At 34.8% G+C, this 21118-nt stretch overlaps 2 protein-coding genes and 1 long non-coding RNA gene across 3 annotated transcripts in view; 1 reads left to right on the forward strand and 2 right to left on the reverse strand.

Moving 5' to 3' along the window:
• The window catches only part of LOC307161906, a 642191-nt gene that overhangs the window by 607813 nt on the left and 13260 nt on the right, over positions 1 to 21118 (reverse strand). The gene's annotated exons all lie outside the window — the stretch shown is intronic.
• ndufv2 (NADH:ubiquinone oxidoreductase core subunit V2) lies at positions 370 to 11494 on the reverse strand. The gene is made up of 8 exons (XM_079876178.1): positions 11335 to 11494; positions 10678 to 10740; positions 8908 to 8970; positions 8598 to 8714; positions 4632 to 4800; positions 4161 to 4270; positions 2213 to 2289; positions 370 to 543 (listed from the first exon to the last, which is right to left on the reverse strand). The coding sequence occupies exons 1-8, from the start codon at positions 11374 to 11376 to the stop codon at positions 450 to 452; spliced, it is 735 nt and encodes a 244-aa protein (XP_079732304.1). The 5' UTR covers positions 11377 to 11494; the 3' UTR covers positions 370 to 449.
• acss2l (acyl-CoA synthetase short chain family member 2 like) overlaps positions 12643 to 21118 on the forward strand; it is a 21736-nt gene continuing 13260 nt past the window's right edge. The window contains exons 1-7 of the mRNA XM_079876835.1: positions 12643 to 12864; positions 12949 to 13144; positions 17014 to 17105; positions 17219 to 17322; positions 18518 to 18590; positions 19686 to 19761; positions 20098 to 20179. Of these exons, the coding sequence (XP_079732961.1) occupies positions 12705 to 12864; positions 12949 to 13144; positions 17014 to 17105; positions 17219 to 17322; positions 18518 to 18590; positions 19686 to 19761; positions 20098 to 20179 (783 nt within the window). The 5' untranslated portion in view covers positions 12643 to 12704. The remainder of the gene's footprint in view (positions 12865 to 12948; positions 13145 to 17013; positions 17106 to 17218; positions 17323 to 18517; positions 18591 to 19685; positions 19762 to 20097; positions 20180 to 21118) is intronic.

The following is a 21118-nucleotide window of genomic DNA, read 5'->3' on the forward strand; positions in this document are numbered from 1 at the left end:
GCTTGTGCGTTGCCATCACTGACATAAAGTGTGATTTGAGGTAAAATTACTGTACATAATTACTAATAATGCAGTGTAAAAAGCATCTCCAGTGCAATTGCAGTAAACATGTACATCTTTTTTTGTTTGGAATATGCTATTGTGTATTCACTGAGGAATATGTATTTAGCTGTGGGGCGTTCGGGAATAAGTATTTAACCCAAGTAAATTAAATACATCTGAAAATTCTGTGCATGTAAACTTGTTTGTATGTTAAAATATTTTAATGTGCATGCTTTTGTATTCTCCTATAATTCTCTCCCAACACCTTTTCACAGGTCTGAAGTTCATTTATTCATCGTTTTAAAAGAACCACACTGGTCTATTGAGTATAATTAATGATAATATTTTATTTACATACACAACATCTCTGAGGTTTACAAGGGCTCCAGACCACCATGGAGGTCCGGTTACAGATCAGCTCTCACACCAAAGCCCGGTCCAGGAGGAGGTTCTGTCAGGGAGGTTAAACCTCCGGCAGGTTCACATGAAAAACGCCCACTCCTGACGGAAGAGAGATCATTACAATCAATTAAAACACTCTTAGCGTGCCAACTGACTCATTAACCACACGTATCACATAATGTCCTCATTTAACACTCGTTTAAGACTTCATGTTATCTTAGGAAGTAAAATATGAGAACTGTGCAAGCTAAGCTCACCATCATCCTCATAACGAACTAAATAACTGGCCCTTCTTCTGACTGTCAATCCTGTTGATAAGCTTGCATCTGTGAAAGTCCCAAACACCCCCGATGAACTCACAAGCAAACTACACCCTCGACTCTGAACCGGATAATCAAATCAACTGGCTTGGCCCAATTTCTGTAAAAGATCTAAATCTTTAAACAAATAAGATGAGTTGCTTTCACATTCAATTTCACTGCTGTGCTATATGCAGACAAGAGTTTTGGGGGTTAAAAATATTATATTTACATGCTTTTATTTTTTATCACGTGTTTTATTTGCGAGTTGGTCAATTGGTGTTGTTTTTAAATGTGCTTTAAAAATAAAATGATTGATTTAAAAAAATATAGGCTACCTTGATATCTTTTAAGTAAAAATCAGCTTTGAATCACAGGAATAAAATACATTTTAAAACATGTTCAGATGGGTTTAAAATTATTTAAATTGTAATAATATTTCACATTATTACGGTTTTACTATTTTATCAAATAAATGCAGCCTTGGTGACTTTTCTCAAACATTCAAAAATCTCAATTATTAAAACATTTTGACGGTTCATCATGTATATAGCTTAATATTTTTGTATTTGCTCTGAAATTATTATTATAGAACTTGTAACCAATTATAATTTTAATATATGAAAATGCCATGACACAAACAAATCAAATGTTTGTTAATTCCACTAATGAATTTCCATGAACTTAGAGATGCTATTAAACTCACATTTGTGATACAAAGAAAGAATCTAATGACAGAGACTTTAGTAAATGTATTAAATAGTAAAGTATGTAGTAAAATGTTGTGATGTTGATTCATTTTTATCACAATCGATATATAAAGTAATGTTAAAAGTAGAGCTGCACAATTTTGGATAAATTGAGAATCTTTTTTTTTTTTTTTTTTAAGAGATCATGATTCTGAATAAACAACTAAACAAAATAACATGGAAAAAAATGTAATTGCTAGTCTATTTAAAAAAAATATTGATTTAATATAAATTAATATTGTTTTTTAAAAATCTGTTTGAATTAATTATTCAATGACTTACTCATAATACTTCACTTGTTTCATTACTTGATGAATCAGCGTTTTTGAACGAATCTCTTGAATTATTTATTCAATGACAAATACGTTTTCAACAGTCACTTGCCGCCACCTACTGGTGTAACGATGTAATTGATACAATCTTTATTTGAACCATCAAGTTACTTTCAAAAGGTTGATTTACTCTATTTTTATCACTACCACAGACATCAGCACTATCAATTTTATCCCAGTTCTTTTGTGATTATTGTAACAGAAATAATGATACTGTGTGCTTGAAAAGACTTGATTGATAGTTTATAACACAAATTTAACTGTGATCGTACTTAAACAAAGGTTTAATAGACTTTGCCGCATCGTTGTCATTTAGGAATGAGATCGCATGGCTGTTTGAATCAAGATCGCGACCTTTTACGGATTAATCGCTAAAATATTTCTGTACCTGGGCCCAGGAGGAGGAACTCTCCCTGCCTTCAGCTCATCAATGATCTGCTCCATGTCTGATGTCTTGAGATCCTCCTACAGGCCAAAACAAAGCACAGGAAACACCCATTAATGAAGAACTAATTCATTACAGTCTATTCTCTGATCTCTGCCTTAACAAAGAGAAAAATAAATGAGCTCGAGTATAGTGAAAACATGTCTGAGTCACGTTCAACCAAAATCAATAAAACTATGCAAAAAGAAAAAGCTTGTTGTTTTTTTTAACAACTGAGATGCAATTGTACTGTTCCTAAAAAAAGGCTTACATTTCTTTAAACGAAACATAATTACTTGTAAATTATGACATGTTCTTGACAGGTTTTGTGCAGTTCAGATGGCGACTTTCTGTTTAACCGTGAGAGGCCAAGGCTAATTGCATCATTACCCCGGCAGGTCATTCAGGGCGACGCTTAACTTTAACAAGCTTAAACGGAGACTCGGACGACCCAAGTCATACTCACTGCCAATACGACTCTAGATCTAATTGGTAAATTAAACTATTTAAACAGAACATCAGGCCGGTTATATAGTCAATCCTTCCTCTAAAGCTAAAAATTTATATATTTTTTGTAAATAACAGTACAAAAAATATGCACTATCAATATTGTAATATTATCATTAGATTATGTATTATTTTTAGGGCTGTCAAACGATTAATCGCATCCAAAATAAAAGTTTGTTTTTACATAATATATGTGTGTGTGTACGGTGTATAATTATTTTCTATATATAAATACACACACATGCATGTATATATTTAAGAAATATTTGTATGTATATACTGTGTATATATATTTATATTATATAATTTATATTATATATAAATATTTTATATATAAATAACACATTTTTCTTAAATATATATGCATGTGTGTGTAAATAATTATACTCCATACACACACATATATTATGTAAACACAAACTTTTATTTTGGATGCGATTAATCGCGATTAATCGTTTGACAGCCCTAATTATTTTTTTTATTTTTTTTAAACATATTTTTATTGAAAAACATGGAGCATAACAAAAACATTTCCAAAAAACAAAACATTTTATATATATTTTAACTATCTTCCCACCCCCACCCTCAGCATCCAAAAAATCTCTTACACAGGTATAGAAGTTATTATTCAAAGGCTAAGACAGACATGACCACATATTTTCAAATATATATATAACTTTATTGCAGACACAGGTCCATATAACACAAATACATAAGCACATCATAAATATCAATCAGTGGAGTGAGAGGTATCTAATATTGCCTGTATCGATATTTGGTTATTTTCCAGAAAATGTATAAAAAGATCCCATATTTTATGGTAATCTTTTAGTTTGCCCTTTATACTGTAGGTTATTCTTTCCAATGCAATACAATGTGACAAATCTTTTAACCAATGATCAATGGATGGACCTTCTATGTTCTTAGATTATGTATTATTATAAAAAAATAATATTAGTATTATCATTTGAACAATTATATTTAGTTCTTTTGTTGTGCGCCTACATTATTTTTTGACAATTTTTACAATTATAATAAAGCAAAATAAACAATATGCACTGTCAATATTATTATTATTATCTGATGAAGTATAATAATAGTAATTAGTATTATTAGTACAATTATAGCATGCAAAGTTCATGTGTTTGTACTTTCTGCATTCATCTAAACTATCTGGTTGATTATCAGCCAATCAGAAGATAATTATTATTATTCTGTATAAGTGTAATGTGATCGCATCCCACATGCTACCCAACAGTTATCATAGTTAAGACGCTACTCTCACCATAGTTGTTCATCTTGACTTCATTAACAGAGAAACTGCCTCCCCTAGAGGTGACATTAAAACTAGCCTCTCACCGACACACAACAAGACTCAAAAAATGAGCTTTGTAATCATACTCACATAGTAGTTATCATTGATTTGGACCATCGGTGCGTTCACACAAGCCCCGAGGCATTCGACTTCTGTTAGCGTGAATAATTTATCAGCTGTGGTCTCCCCGGGTTTGATACCTGACAGGAGAGATCATGTTCAGTATAGGATTAAATGCATAGTTATTATCATTTACTCGACCTCAATCGATACTCGATTTTCTTTCTTTCATACCACAAAAAAAATAAGACATTTTCTCTTTCCTGACAATTAATTTAGGGATAAACTATTCCTGTAAGTGCCTTTTCAAATAATAGCTTCTGATTTCGTTCCAACTCAAAATATTATGTTGCCAGGAAAAGGTTACTGGTTATTTTCCCAGCATTTTGAAATATTCACATTTGAGGCCTTTTTTTTTTTTTTTGTAGCGTGTCTTTAGCTTGTTTATGTGGTGAGTGTGTTTATCGGTGACGTGCGAGTCGAGTCCCAGTTCTTGCTCACCCAGTTTGTTCTGGATGGCCTCCAGGATGCTGTCGGAGTCGCAGAGCATGCAGGGCGTAGTGGTGCAGATCTGGATGTGGTACTTTCCCACTGGCTGACGGAGGAACATGGTGTAGAACGTTGCTACTTCATAGACCCTCATTGGAGCGATGCCTAGGACCTCTGCCACCTGCAGGAGAAGTTGAAAATCACATCAGACACAGGCTGGGAATGACAAAAATCTGAAAATCACAATATTAATAAAAGAAAATTGGACATTCACTATCGGCAGCATTATGCTTTTTTTTTCAAAATGTTATTGTGTATTTGGTAACACTTAAAGCCTTTCTGTATAATGCATTACAAAGGTATTCATAATTCACATTATAACGATTTGCATATTTTCATAAATAATTAGTTAAAATGCATTATAATATTTGCAGATTCCTTGTAACATCTAAAATTGTTTGTTATGTGCTTTAATTCATTTTATTTTCAATAAATAGTTACGATTGGTTACGATTATTCTGCATTATAAAGTGCATTTCAATTAATAACTAATGCATTAAAAATACTTTTATGATGCATTATATATAAAGACTTTATTGTAAGTAAAGTTTTTTGAGCACCTCTGGAATTATAGCAAACGTTTTGTAGAAGCTTCTATTCGAATAGAAAAGTAGAGAATAAATAACTAAATTATAGTGCAGGGTCTGTTACATACTATATATATACGCAGACAATTCATATCTTGGATGACGTTCCTTAAACAGCTGGTTTGATACGTTACAGTATATGAACATGAAAATGTTAAATGCATGTATTATGAATGCATGTTTTTTTTCATGAAGGCTGAATGATTTAAGTAAATACACTGCTGTGCACAAAATAAGATGCAGTTAAACTACATATAAAACTGTGACTTTTTGCCACATATCAACAAATAAATAATACTTTATGATGTCACAAAAATATTTTATGAAATGAAAAAAATTAAAAAAAATTAAAGGGGACCTATTATACTCTTTTACAAAGTCTTGATTTTGTTTTCGGGATCTACTAGAACAGGTTCTCATGACTGAATGTTGATTATTTTTCCGCATATTCTCCATTGTTGCAGCTCGTCTCTTCCCAGTCTGTCAGTAACGCTCTGTTTAGTTCCTGTCTCTATGAAGCCCCTCCTTCTGAAAAGCACACTGTGCTCTGATTGGTCGGCTGGAGCAGTGTGTTGTGATTGGTCAATGGCTTCAAGCATGTTTGGAAAATGTCACAAAAAAGCATAATACCCCTTTAAAACTATAATAGCAAGTATTATTATTACATTTTACACATTTTAACTACACGATTATAAATGGGGTTCCACAATTTTTAAACAATGAATTTCCATGACTTTGTCCATGACTTTCCAGTCATTTGTGAATATCACAGGATAAAAAATAATTTAACAGAGGCTGCACTCAGAGAGCAATACGCTCTATGCACGAACGCTGTTGACGTACTTCCGGTAGAATCTCAGCCAGCGTCTTTACTTCCGCATAGCGCGTTCTATAGCGAAGTGTACTAACGGCAAAACTTTCATAAAATTAATTTTCTCAGAAACTTTTAGAAACCGACTCGCTAGTCGGATTTTGCATGATATGAATGAATACTCACCCTCAAAGTTGTCGATGTAGCTCGAAATATATCATTTAAAGCCCTTTTCTTTCTTACTCTTAGGTTAGGGCTGGGTGATATGGCCCAAAAAAAATATCACGATCATTTTTTTTATATCAGTCGATATCGATAATTATCACGATAAAAGTCAAATCTTTATTTCTTTCAAGTTTAAAGGCAGATTTTTGCTCCTAAGTGAAAGTTGTAGAAACCAGAGCGTTAACTGTGGTTTTAAACTACTCTTTATATTCAGAACATCATGACAAACACCTGCCAAACAGGAGAACATTTCACAAATCTGAGGTAGAACATTCAAACATTTGTCATTTTTCCTTAACAAAATAAATATCTTTATTGGACAATTAATTTCTTAGTTTCTGCATGTGCTAATTTTTATTTGGTAAAATGTAATATTCTGACTGTTTGAGTTATATTAAACTTAACCATTGGTCATCCAGTATCATGCATTTAGATCATGATAACCTCACTATCATGGCAAAATGTAACTTTATGGTTTCTATGGTATTTGTATGAAAAACAGTAGCCTAAATACATGATTAAATACTGTAATTATATTCCATTAGTCCTTTAATACATCGTCTACATTAATAATATAATACAATTCAATATGTATATCCCACATTTCATGGTGCAGTTAATATTACTAGGCTAACGTTACAGTAAATCCATGGTAAATGATGGGAATTTGTAGACGGAAAAGCCTTCTGACTGTGTCATTGCACACAGTGTTTCTCCTGTTTGTCAGCGCCGTTTCATCTGCCTTTAAACTGGTTTAAATCACGGAGACATTGTGTTCCTCGCTGAAGTCAAGCGCTTCTCACTGGATCTCGTGACGAGAGCGATCAGAGTAAACGCATCTGCTCTAGTGAGCTCGCGCTGCGCTGCCGTGGACTTTGAGCCGAGCGGATAAATGGTCCGTGTGGCGCACGGTTCAAATGAGTTTCGTTCCGCTTTTGGCGCATAAACATTATCGAACATTTATCGAACTCTTGATATCGTTTTATCAAGAAAAATTATATCGCGATAATTATCGTTATCGTTTTATCGCCCAGCCCTATCTTAGGTGTGACAGCTAACTGCCTCACAATATTGTTGACATCATTCACGTTCACCGCTGGAAGTTCTTGTAAACAGCGAGTGTAATTTACCATTAATAAAAACGGTTTCCGACGCAGCACCGGATGAAACTGGGCGGACTGAGACAAAACGCGGAAGCGATCGTGCATAGAGCCTATTTCTAGCCAATGGAAGAACTCATAAAATGTTAAGGGTGTCATGATTTCGATTTTAAATCGAAATCGATCGAAATTAATGCTCAATCTCGATTATCGAATCAAAAAATGGAATCGTCGATGCTGTCACGCCCCGTCATGTCAGCTCGGCTTGCCAAGCAAAAAAATAAAATAAAATCTCAGCTCTCAGATTCTGTCAATTTTATTACGAAATTCAAACAATAAATACCGTTTTGGCGCTTATAAATGTTACGTGACAGATCCATAGCGCACGTGAACCGATCATCTAGCTAATAATAAAAAAACACGAACACTGTTGAAAGATACTACAACTTACCGAAATGTATATTCCTCATACATAATATCGATCAATCAGTGTTTTTCATCAGCGTGAAGAGCTCAATAACACAGCTGGAGAACAATTGTGTCACATTTACCTCAGGAAAGCCATTTAATGACCATAATATAGGCTATAGCATGTAGTTGGCAAGAAAAAAAATAGCTATAGAGAGTATTTTGCTAAATATGTGTTCTATATTACATATTATATTTTTTACTTATATCATTAAATAAAGTTGTTATTATAGTAAAAAAATGCATTATATTTAATTATTTTTAACCTTAAATAATAGCCTACTACCAGCTGATGGGGCTCTCTGTATGTTTACAGCATTAGGTGAGTTGTTTTTTGTTTTTTTCTTGAGACAAATTAACACCTATCTTGTGTAGCCTACCTAATATTTATCCAAATGAGTCAATATTAAATCAAATCACAATAATTGAATTGAAATAAAAAAGCGTAGCTTACCAGAAATTGTACCATGTAAACATTGTAACATGTTGTCACTAAACCTAATAAAATTCAGTTTAGTTACTAAAATGTTAGTGACAATCACAATACACTTATTGTGATGCAATTTTTTTTACAATCAAACAAATCGAGGATCGAATCGAACCGTGACTTTAGAATCGAAAATGTAATCGAATCGAGGATTTGGAGAATCGTGACACCCTTATAAAATGTATACTCACATTTAAACAAACCAGGTATTTAGCAAATGTGGGAAGCTCAGCCTCTCACCTTGTTCATCGCTGAAATAGGAAGCCATCCGTGTTGCCTCTGAGCCAAATCCAGCACAGGGATAGTGGCGGCCGCCTTGTGTCCCTCTGGGTACATATTAATGATGGCCTCAACTCTCTGTCAACATACCATACACAACAAACACACAGCTATCATCTTTAATCCAACATGTCCGACAACAGCAAGACATATTTGATCTTGGCTGTGTACAAGAGCAAAATGTGCAGTTTGACAGAAAAAAAGTCACACATGCCATGCATAAAATAGGATCACATGTTATGCTATCAAAAACACAAACGACTTCCCTCACCTTCACGTTTTCTGGAGAGAATTCGAATGGAGTCTCTGGATTATTGTCCGGTGTGTCTCGGTGCTGGAATAAAGAAAACAGGTAAACACCACAACAACAACAACAAAAATGCTACAAAAATATAAGCCGTAAAACTATGTCCTCCTTATTTAGATTCTACAAGTATTGCAATTCGATATTGCAATATATTGTAATTTCTTTAACACTAGACCATCAGGAGTTAAATCATTCACTTATACAGACTGTACATGATGTTTAAGATGAAAAACAAATCATCACATCTTTCTGACTTATTTCAGTAGCATTATACAATATTACATTCTCTTGAATAAATTATTCAATAACAAATACATTTTTTAACAGTCACTAGATTTTTTATTTCCATTGATAATGCAAACAAGATAGTCGAGTTAAAACGATTATTGTGCCGCTGCCGCATTTTGTCCAGCGCAACTTCCTTTCCGTCACAGCGGTTCGTTTTCATTCCTCCCTAAAAACCCAAAATTAACATCCAAATCAACCAAATAAATGAGTGTTGTAAAATGCAGTCTACTGTTGCTAAACTGTGGGACGTGTTTGATATTATACAGTGTGATTAAAAGCACATTAAGCCACAAAAGAGACACTTTTCTGTGTTTGCAAATGGGCTTCGGATACGCATACAAAAATGTCAGAAATGTAAAAAGTGCCAAAAAGCCTTTTTGAAGAGTATTCACGCAAACACGGTGGGTTATGTCTCAAGTAAACGTACACATGTGAGAAAGAAAATGTGTGTGTAACAGTATATTGGATCCGTGCATTAGCTCTTAAAGTGACAGCAGGTTTATTTGTCATTTGTGATAATCAAACAACAAATGACAAAAGAAAATCACTTGCTGATATTATTTAATGAGGATTAATCTATATGTAATGTATACAGTGAGACTATGCAGTGTTATATGCAGTTATTTTACTATTTAACATTTGATTGTTAATTTTTTTTTTTGTTGCAGGCTATTACTTATCTGAATACCACTGTTTTATGTCCGTTTTGTTTGCAATTAGTTTCTTTGTTCTTATTGCATTGCTGACTGTTAAAGGGATACTTCACCGATTAGCATTAAGCTTTGTATCAGTAGAAACCCGGTAGTATTTTGGAGTGACCGTGCTTCCCTCCCTCATGTCCCCCTGAGACGAGAGATTTCTGGATTGTGTGTCTGGAAAAAACCTCAGATGACGCAAAAATCGTCATTTATCGTCATCAGAGGCTCTTTAGTCCAGAGGCGAGAGACTCCAGCCAGTAGGAGGAGCTCGTCCCGCATGTGTTCAACCCGCCCATAGGGGGATCTCACGATAAAACAGCGTCTCTTCAGTTTCCAGTCGACTAGTGGCCTAGCTGTATCATTTCTCCCGATACTGCCCTCTGTAACCGGTAGGCGTGGCTTGGGAGTGTCCTCAGTGAAGCAAGTGCATTCTGGGAGTTGTTGTCTTTCATCAATTGACCAAAAATAATCTAGATTATGATTTTTGCTATAATCGAGCAGCCCTACTCTATAACATCTTGCGTCGTAGCCTACGATTCAATAGGGGTCATCATCGTACAGTCCACATACATGTCGTACCCAAGTTTATTAGATCAGTGTCGTACAGTAATGATCTTACAGGTTTGCCGAAATCATACAGTCTGTAGCAGTTATTAATGTGGGACTAGGTTTAAGCCTTGTCTGAGAAACCAGGCACAAGTGTCTCATGTGCAAATCATTACAAAAGACAACAAAAGTAAAGTCTCACCACAAAGAGTCCTCCTCCTCCGGCACGAGCCGATGTCTGGTGAAGACTGCGCACTTGCCTCGCCTGCAGGACAAATGCAATCATGATGCTTATAAACAAGTGTTCAGTAGGAAATACTCTGAGAAAACTATTGAGTATAAAGTCAGAGTAGATGCACAAATTAAAAAAACTCATGTTCTTGGCAGACTGCTGAATGTGTGCAGTTAAAACACTGTCTGTGCAATTCATAACTCTGTGCATATTGTGTGTACTGATCAAATATGCTCCAAGTATACAGTGCTTATGCTCTTTAATGCTTTCTGTTCAGTGTATTCCGTGTTGACTGGGTCTCTCTGCATTAGTCATTGCAATGGTAATGCATATATACATACATACATATATATATACACACAAATAACGTCTAATAAAATTTAAAAAAAATTCCCAAGGCAAATTATTAAAATCCTTAGCTATTTTAACGAGTGTCTAGTAATCACAAAAGGTTTCATTCTTATTTAAATGACATATAACCACAATCAGGCCTCAGTATTAGCTGTTAGCGTATTAGCTTTATGTCCTTGCACAGATGTCAACCCTGCTTTTAAAGCAAAATTCGTATGCAATTCTTCTAACCACCTCATGTATAATACGACTAAAACATGTATAAAGTAAACCTACCGCATAAGACACGGCAGAGCGCAGCGTTGAAGATAAAAACATATTTTCAATGCACTCAGTCGGTCACACAAAAACCGCACTAAACACAAGCAATGGCGGACATCAAGTGATGCGAGTTCGATTGAGCGGGTCTGGTTACACAAGGGACATTCTTAGCATCGAGGCTGTTTAATGGAACACCGAGCGGCAAACAAAAATACAGATACACAATAGTGTGTCCTTGACATGCCACGATAAAAATAACTGACAATCAGCGTACACACTTGTTGAACTTGATCTTATGTGCTATACGGGTGCAATACTGTAACTAAAATGTAGGCCAAAATGTTTCGTTTATTGTTCTTTTTAACAAATGCGGTTTATTCCAAATTATTATAATTAACAATAATGTGTGTCCTTTCCAAAACTATATCCAGAAAACCAATATAATATAATATTTATTGAGCCACTAGACTAGTAGATTCAAATATTCAATTATTTTGTCCATATATTCTAGATTTTGGTCTATAGAAATTCCCTTGTTTTGTAGGTTCAGTGAACAATATTGCTTGGTCAAAGAAACTATGGCTCTCTTTTCCAGTAAATAAACCGTAGGCATCAATTCCAATTCCATGAGTGGGCAGGAGAATCCAGAGTTACAAAAGAGGGTGGATGAGTCATGAAAATCATCCCGTTCAGACACAAAGACTATTTTATTTTATTCAGTTTGAAACATATTCACAAGTAAATAACATATTTTTAATATAAAAATGCTAAAAGTCTTCCTTGTTATTATTATAATAATTATTATTAATTTAATATCATTTAATCAATATATATTCATGATAACATCATTTTTATTCTAAAAATGCTAATGATATTTTTATAGGGTTAGGTTGATGTCATCATAACCACTGGCCGGTTGCATAAACTGCGTAGAGTCTTAAAAGTTACTCATTAAATCAACTGTTTTAAGTCAGATAAATAAAAAGGTAGATCAGTCTATTTTGAATTGGAAAAGTAAGACTGATAACTGTTAGTTGGTCAAACTAGATATTAAGAAACAGTCTTAACATAGTGGCTAGGTATAAGAAACTGGACACAGCTTTATATGAAGGTATGCCCTCATTTAGACAGCCAAGTAAATGTGTGTGTGAGTGTGTGTCCAGTTAACATGCAGCCCACTCATGCTGCGCCTCCCTCTGCAATGGGATCAGCAGCCGAGCAGCCGCTCAACCAATCAGAAAGGAGGAGTGCTGAATGGAGCGCTCTGATTGGTGGAGGCGGAGCTGAGCAGACTGAGCATGATTAAAGAGTGGGTACCACATGCACAGTCACAATACACTTCTTCATCTACAGACTGACCTAACGCAGACCATAGTGATTGTCAAATGTCTCCTGTTTCAGACTCCAGCAACATGGTTGCTCCAGGAACCCAGGAGCCAGAGGAGAAGATTTACCATCCATCAGATGGCCAGTTCACAGATGCACATGTGCCAGACTTTGACACATATCTTGCTCTTTATAAGAAGTCGATAGATGAGCCTGAAGGTAGGACAGCAAATGTACATGCATAAATCACGACTGAGAGGAGAATTTAATGCAGTAAAGCTGTTTGTGTAATATGCATTACAGGGTTCTGGGGGGATGTTGCTCAGGAGTTTTACTGGAAGAAGCCTCCGTCAGGGCAGATGTTGCAGTATAACTTTGATGTCACCAAAGGGGACGTCTTCATCAAGTTCATGGAGGGAGCAAAAACCAACATTTGCTACAACGTTCTTGACCGGAATGTGCATGAGAGGAACCTGGGAGAGAAAGTGGCTTACTATTGGTAATCTAACATGATATGGTGCATAATTATGTACATTTATAACTTGTGTAATATATATATATATATATATATATATATATATATATATATATATATATATATAGTGCTGCAAAATTCCAGGAATTTTCAAAGTTGGAAACTTTCCATGGGAATTATTGGGAATATATGGGATATATAGGGCTGCAAAATTCTATATATAAAAAGTTCTTGGCTAAAAAATTCCAGGAATTTTCAAAGTTGGAAACTTTCCATGGAAATTATTGGGAATATATGGGAATAAACTTGAAATTTGCAAATATATATATATATATATATAAAACAGGGAACTTAAAAAAAAAAAAATCTTGCAGCATAATCTTGGTTAAAACAGATCAGAAATATAATTTTTTAATTTTGTAGCATGTGCATGTCCGCTTATGACCAAACAAAATGTTCATATTTGTATATTATACAGCTTGTATAAATTACCCCAAATTTTCAATTAATTTAGTAAATTCTCCAACTTGAAATGTTTCCAAAATTTCCATGGAAAGTTTCCGGAAGTTTACTGGACATTGTCTGCCCCTTCGCAACCCTAGTTATGTAATCCAAGCTTTAATAGTTGATGCATTTCAGGCTGGGAAAGAGCAGTGCTTGTTTGCATGTGTTTTCACCATAGAAAGTATATTTGGATCACAATTAACTATGTAGAGAGACTAAGTAGCAGATATGAAAAATAGATTTCAACATGGTTTAGCAATGTTAATGCATTTGTGCAAGGTACAATCTAGACTTGTAATGTTTTATAAGTATTAAGCACAGACAGACAAGGCAGGGCTCAGTGATTAATCAGAGTGTTATTGAATCATGTCATCTGCATATCACAGACCTCTTTGATTACACACTGTAAACAGTGATAGGAAGGTTCCTGCATCAATGACACATGAGAAGATGAACTTCTCTCAGGAACATCCCTATGACTGTTTCTAGTATATAATAAACCTTTACTGTTTAGGTGATACTGGTTCAGTAACAGTCATTTTTGTCATGTTGTCTTTGCTGTGAAGTATTAATAGTCTTGTTGAACAAGGGGTGTCAGATGACTGCTGTTATATACAGCACCAGTCATATATCACACATCAGCTTTACATCACATTCTAACAAGGGTCAATCTCACAAACGCACGTCCAGCTGCTCATGTTTCACCCCACAGTTGTAGAGAAATAAGATATTATATTGTGCATAAATTAAAATTGCACTTTTTTTAGGAACATTAACATTGATATCATTATTTATATGGAAATTAAGCACATGCCCCTCCCCCCTCCCCAATTTGTATTAAAATGTTTGTTTTTATTTTGTAATTCATATTATTCTAAATGTATTCACAATACTGTAATATAGTAGTAAAAAAGCAATTTTATTCAATTCAGCACAAATTTATATATATATATATATATATATATATATATATAAACATTTTCATGATTAATCAATTTGACAGCACTCATATATATAATATATTATATATAATATATTTACACACACACACATACATATAGCAAAATATAAATACACTTTTATTTTATGTTAGATGCGATTAATCACGATTTGACAGCACTCATACATGATTTTACATATATTTTATTATGTAATATTTCAACACAACACACACATATATATATTTTTAAGCAAAATATTTAGTTATTTTATGTTAAGATGCGATTAATCACGATTTGACAGCACTCATACATAATATATATATATATATATATATATATATATATATATATATATATACACTATATATATCATATTTTCACATAAATAATTTCACATATACAATATAATGTAATATTTACATATGTGTATGTATGTATGTATATATATATATATATATAATTTTTTTTTTCTAAGCAAAATATTATTTCGTTTTTATGTAGATTTTGGTGTGAAATTTACCTTGAAGAAGTTATTGACAGGTTTTGTGAGATTCATCCTGAAAATGTTTAACTGTGGTCATCTAAACTATAAACGTCTCAATAATACCAGGTTAACGGGTTTGCATGTGTGAGCAGAAGTGTGTGTTATGAGTCCTGTGGCTGTAGTTCTGATAGCCTATATTCTAGTCTCTCTCTCTCTGGCACACGTTACATGAGGTGGATTTGGCAGATAGACTCCTAACAGATGCCAAGAACCAAAGCATGCAAACTATGCTGAGACGACACTTCAGTTAGACATTAAACATCGAGTGCTAATGGAGGACTCAGGGACACAGGATTTCACTGCAGAAAGGCTCTTGGACTCTATATATACTTAAACACATGTCATATCTGTGGGGCCCTTTGTTATATAATACAAAACATGTTGCAATGTGCAACCTCAGAGGTCAGCATCCCTTCTTTACAGTGCCATCAATTCATTTCTAAGGGTTCACTCGGTTTAAAAGCATAATCTTTTCAGTGGTCAGTCAAGGTCTTTCTTTTTTGGGACAGCCAGTTGCACAGTAAACCCAGGCTGAGAGCGTTCTTGCTGATTTGCATTGAATGTGTTGCATGAATTTGCACATGCATCCTTTTCAGTGTAATAATGGAGAGACACGAACATCATTAGTGATGCTTCCTAAAACAAGCATCACTTCTACTGGTGTTTTACTGGTGCAATATTGCAATCTGTTGTTGAATTAACTGTTGTCCTGGCTAGTGCTCACCGAATGCACAGCTGACGAACGTCCAAATCTAATACCGGCGTCAGAGCCAAAGTACAGGCCTGTACTGACGCGTATAGTCGGGTCCAAAAGTCTGAGACCACACTGACAATCAAAGTCTGATTTGAGTCTGGGGATAAACAGAGCGTTTTTGGATTTAAAATATGCATTGAGAAGAAACTAAATATTATGGCATAAAATTAAGAATTATTATTTAGTATTCTGCAAATGACGATTTAAATGCGAATAAATCAATTCAAACACATATTTTTGTGCTTCCATTGACGTGCTTTTTGGAGCAAATAATGCTTTTGTTGAAGAAAAAGGGTGACAAATGAATTAAATAATACATAATGTGTTATTTATACACTTTTATAGTTTTAAGTATTTTGAATTAGCATTTATTTTTAGATTTTACATTTTCATTTTTAGTTTTACGCCAAAATATTTTTTTAAAGTTTAAGTTTTTGACTTTAGTCATTTTTATAATTTTTTAAAAATACTTCCACTTAATCTTATTTCAGTTATTTATATTAACATTTCAAATTTTCATCAAGTTTTTCATCTGATATTTATGTTTTATTTTATTTCAGCTTTATTTCAGTTAACAAAGGCTATTTTTGATAGTCGTAATAAACTAAAAAAAAAAAAAAACTACAGGATTCAATTTTTCACTCAAATTGTTATGCTGATAATATAGATAGACAGATAGATAGATAGATAGATAGATAGATAGATAGATAGATAGATAGATAGATAGATAGATAGATAGATAGATAGATAGATAGATAGATAGATAGATAGATAGATAGATAGATAGATAGACAGACAGACAGACAGACAGACAGACAGACAGACAGACAGACAGACAGACAGACAGACAGACAGACAGACAGATAGATAGATAGATAGATAGATAGATGGAAAGATAGAAGGAAAGATAGATAGATTGATAGATAGAAGGAAATATAGAAGGATAGATAGATAGATAGATAGATAGATAGATAGATAGATAGATAGATAGATAGATAGATAGATAGATAGATAGATAGATAGATAGATAGACATATTGGAATTGCAAAATCATTTGAAACGCAGATGGAAAACCTCATTAGGACGGCACACTGTATTGCATAATAAATCTGTTATTTGCTAATGGTTTAATATTGCTGGTTTTCTGCAGGGAGGGAAACTCGCCTGACCATCACCTGACCGTCACCTACAACCAGCTGTTGAGAAACGTGTGCCGATGTGCCAACGCATTAAAGCTGTTGGGTAAGAGCATCGCCCGCCTCTGGCTTTGATTTTTACTCCGCTTTTCTAGCAGTATTAGTGCATTCAGTCTGAACCTCTGAGTATTGACTTTAATGTTTGTTTCTGTGATCCAGGTGTGAAGAAGGGGGACAGAGTCGCCATCTACTTACCCATGATTCCAGAGCTGGTGTACACGATGCTGGCCTGCGCTCGAATCGGGGCTGTTCACTCTATAGTGGTGAGCAGGTTTACACATCTGTAGGAGTTTTACATTAAAGTCGGCATGAAACGCTAGTTGCGATAGTCTGTTTTCCCCTATTGTGACATATATCCGAGTGAAACGGCTTCTGGAACTGGGCGGGGCTTGATTTTGTCCATGAGGAATTGATTGCATGGTTGTGGTTTGCTATTGGTGGATCTGGTGTGAGTGACAGGTTGCCCCGCCCTCTTCATCAGAGAAGAGAAGAGATGCTGCAAGAGGGAGGGGAAGATATTTGAATTAAAGATTACGAGACACGTGAATTTACATTTCCATTTATGCATTTGGCAGACGCTTTTATCCAAAGCGACTTACATTGCATTTCAAGGTACACATTTACATTCTTATCAGTTCTTGCTTTCCTTGGGAATTGAACCCATGACCTGGCGTTGCACGCGCCAACACTCTACTGTTTGAGAATTGAATAAGAATTGGCCATTTTGATTTCATGCTGACTTTAAAGGGAATATTCTGTTCTGTCGAGTATGGTGTCGAGGAGAGTTTAAACTCGGGTCAGTATTTAGCACGGTATCATTAATATGCATGAAATGAGCCTCATTCACCCTGCCAGAACTATTTCTGCCGGCCAAGCCTCTTCAGCCATGTAAAGGTTACAGCTGGAGTTAAAAATAACACACCATTACTTTTTATCAGATATCAAAGCCTATTTTTTTATGCTTGGATGATGACCCCATTCCAGCTAGTCTATTTGTTTCGGAACCTCAGATTTATAAAATTTATTATCCACGTTTCATAACGGACAAATTTTGCTAAAATTGAACAGACTTGAGCTGAATAATGACACTATTGCAGAATTTAGCAGAATTTGAATTTGTCTCATATTCGATGAAATTTATTTTATTTTTATTAATTTTATTTTATCATAATTTTCATGCACTCTAAAAATTTCTGGGTTGTTTTAACCCAAATTTGGGTCAAATATGGAAAAACCCAATCGTTGGGCTAAAAATGTAACCCAACAGCTGGGTTTGTCCATATTTGACCCAAATTTGGGTTGAAACGCCCCAGCATTTTTTAAGAGTGCAGTTAAATCATCTTTGAAACCAGCTGGATTGTATAAAGCGCTATATAAATACACACTACTTGACTTTTTATCTTGAGAAATGAAGTTGAACGCAGAAGAGTCTAACTCTCTCCTGTCTTCCTCGCTCAGTTTGCCGGTTTCTCGTCTGAGTCTCTGTGTGAGAGGATCATGGACGCTCAGTGTAACATCCTGGTAACAGCAGGTAAATATGACACACACACATGGCTGAAGTTCATCTCATGAAAGTCCAGATCCGTCTTAAAGGACGTGTGTTTGGGCTGACTGTGTGTTTATTGGGTTTGTTCAGCAAACAAGCTTTTACAGATAAGCTGGACAGTAACTGATAACCAGAGATAATGTGAAGAGTGTGACGTCAATACCGGAAATCCTGTGTAGTCACACTTTTGACTATCAGCAAAGTCTGATTCACATTGCCTTACTTAGTCAGGTCAATTAGACAGGAAAAGAATTGACCAACCAAAGATAGTTTTTATGTGACGTTTCAGGTAAATACCTATGTTCAGGTCATATTTCACCACAAAAAAAAAAAAATCAAAAGACATTTATAATGTTACAAAATATTCTATTTCAAGTAAATGCTGGTCTTTTGAACTTTCTATTCATCAACGAATCCTGAAATAATGCATCGCAGTTTCCACAAAAATATGAAGCAGCACAAACTGTTTTTAACTTTGATAATAATCATAAATGTTGATCTTGAGCAGCAAATCATCATATTAGACTGATTTCTGAAGGATCATGTGACACTGAAGACTGGAGTAATGATGCTTTGATCACAGGAATTAATTACATTTTACAATATATTCACATTTTAAATTATAATAATATTTCACAATATTACTGTTTTTACTGTGTTTTTGCAGCCTTGGTGAGCAGAAGAGACTTTGAAAATCTGATTATAATAAAAAACATTTTATCGACCCCAAACTGTTGTGTGTGTATACTGTTTACAGTACATTAAAAATATTGTATTGCAGTAGTTTTAGACGCTATAAAAAACAAAATTACAGTAATAAAATTAGGAATAATGGGAGTTATTATGAGAATAGAGAATATGATTTAAAATATAATTTTTATTTAATCATCTGGATGATTCCCTCATGTTTGTTTCCTAAAGGACTGATAAAAATCCTGTGGACCCTGACAGTTTCCATAAAACCTGCCAGCCAATCGGATTAAAGCTTACCATTTTCGTATCCACAACTCATCATCTTTCTGTCTCTGCCTCTCTTTCTCTTCCTATCTCACGTGTTTGCTCTCTCTATGTGTCCTACAGATGGTGTTTACAGAGGTGACAAGCTGATCAATCTGAAGAAGATTGCATCTGAAGCTCTCCGGCGCTGTAAGGAGAGGTACGTCCCGTATCATGCTCTGTTTACGTGAACATCTCACCCGTCCATGAGCCAGAGGCACTTGGCCAATCAGAAGCTGGCAGGGGTTGCCAGGCAACAGCACAGTTTGGAAGCATGTGAAATGAGACATACGCATCATAGAGCAAACGGAATTGTGACTGGATGACGTCACTGATTTGGCACAATAATCATGATATTAGTCAATAAATGACATAATGCGATGATAAGAAAGTCCATGCAATGTGATAAATGGCAACCATTCACATCAGCCTAGCATCATCACAGTAAAAAAATGTTTTACCTTTATCTTTATCTAATGATCTCTCTCTCCCTCAGCATGGCCTTGTGTGTTCAGAAGTGTGTGGTGGTCAGACATCATGCCTTCATAACAAACAGTGATGCTTCCAACAAACTACAGGTTGGTCAAAAGGTTGAGCTGTATGGACCTTTTACATCATGCTTTACTAGCAGGAAATATTACCATGCATTTTTGTTGTATGAAAAAGCAGAAGCTTGAATTTTTTTTTGGTTTCATAGAAGAAAATACAGTAATATATGAAGAGTTCAGATGCAAAAGCCTCTAAGTGCCGTCTGAAATTTTCTTCTAGAATGATCATTTTTATCAAGCTTGTATATTTAAGTTCAGTAATTTCACTTAAATGGCAATGAAGATTACCTATTAATTGTCATTTAAGTGAAATTACTGAACTTAAATATACAAGCTTGATAAAAATGATCATTCTAGAAGAAAATTTCAGATGGCACTTAGAGGCTTTTGCATCTGAACTCTCATTATATACATATCAGGGGCGTTTCCTCCGAGGAGGCAAAGGAGGCAGTGTCTCCTCAAAAAAACTGGATATGAAAATAATTTTATAATAATATTACAAAAAAATAAAACAATGCAAATATTACAAAATGTGACATTAAATGACTTGATTTTCTACAGTAACACTGTCCAACAGCGACACCCGCAGGTGAAGTTACAGCAGGACGTCTCGTCTCTGAGCCCATTGAGTTTTAACAGACCCCCTAATGCGTGCGCTGGGTTTAGTGGGGGGGTCATTGAGAATGAATGGAGGAAAGTCACGTGAGAGGAGGCAATGCTTCCATCGCACTATGACTGGATATGACCGGTTATGATTGGTTCATGCAATAAATCCCGCCTCTTGTTTTCGTGCGTGTTCTCGAATCGGCCTGAATGAAGATAATGATGCCGTTAATTAATTAAAAATGACTAAACGGCTCAGTCACTGAGATATCACCACTTTATGTCACATTTTAGAGAGCAACCAGCTTGGGGAAGTTAAAGGTACGTCTTCGTGTTGATGACTGCTGAAAATAAGTCGACTATTAA

The sequence above is a fragment of the Squalius cephalus genome (assembly GCF_949319135.1).
Source record: "Squalius cephalus genome assembly, chromosome: 7".
NCBI classification, from domain to species: Eukaryota; Metazoa; Chordata; class Actinopteri; order Cypriniformes; family Leuciscidae; genus Squalius; species Squalius cephalus.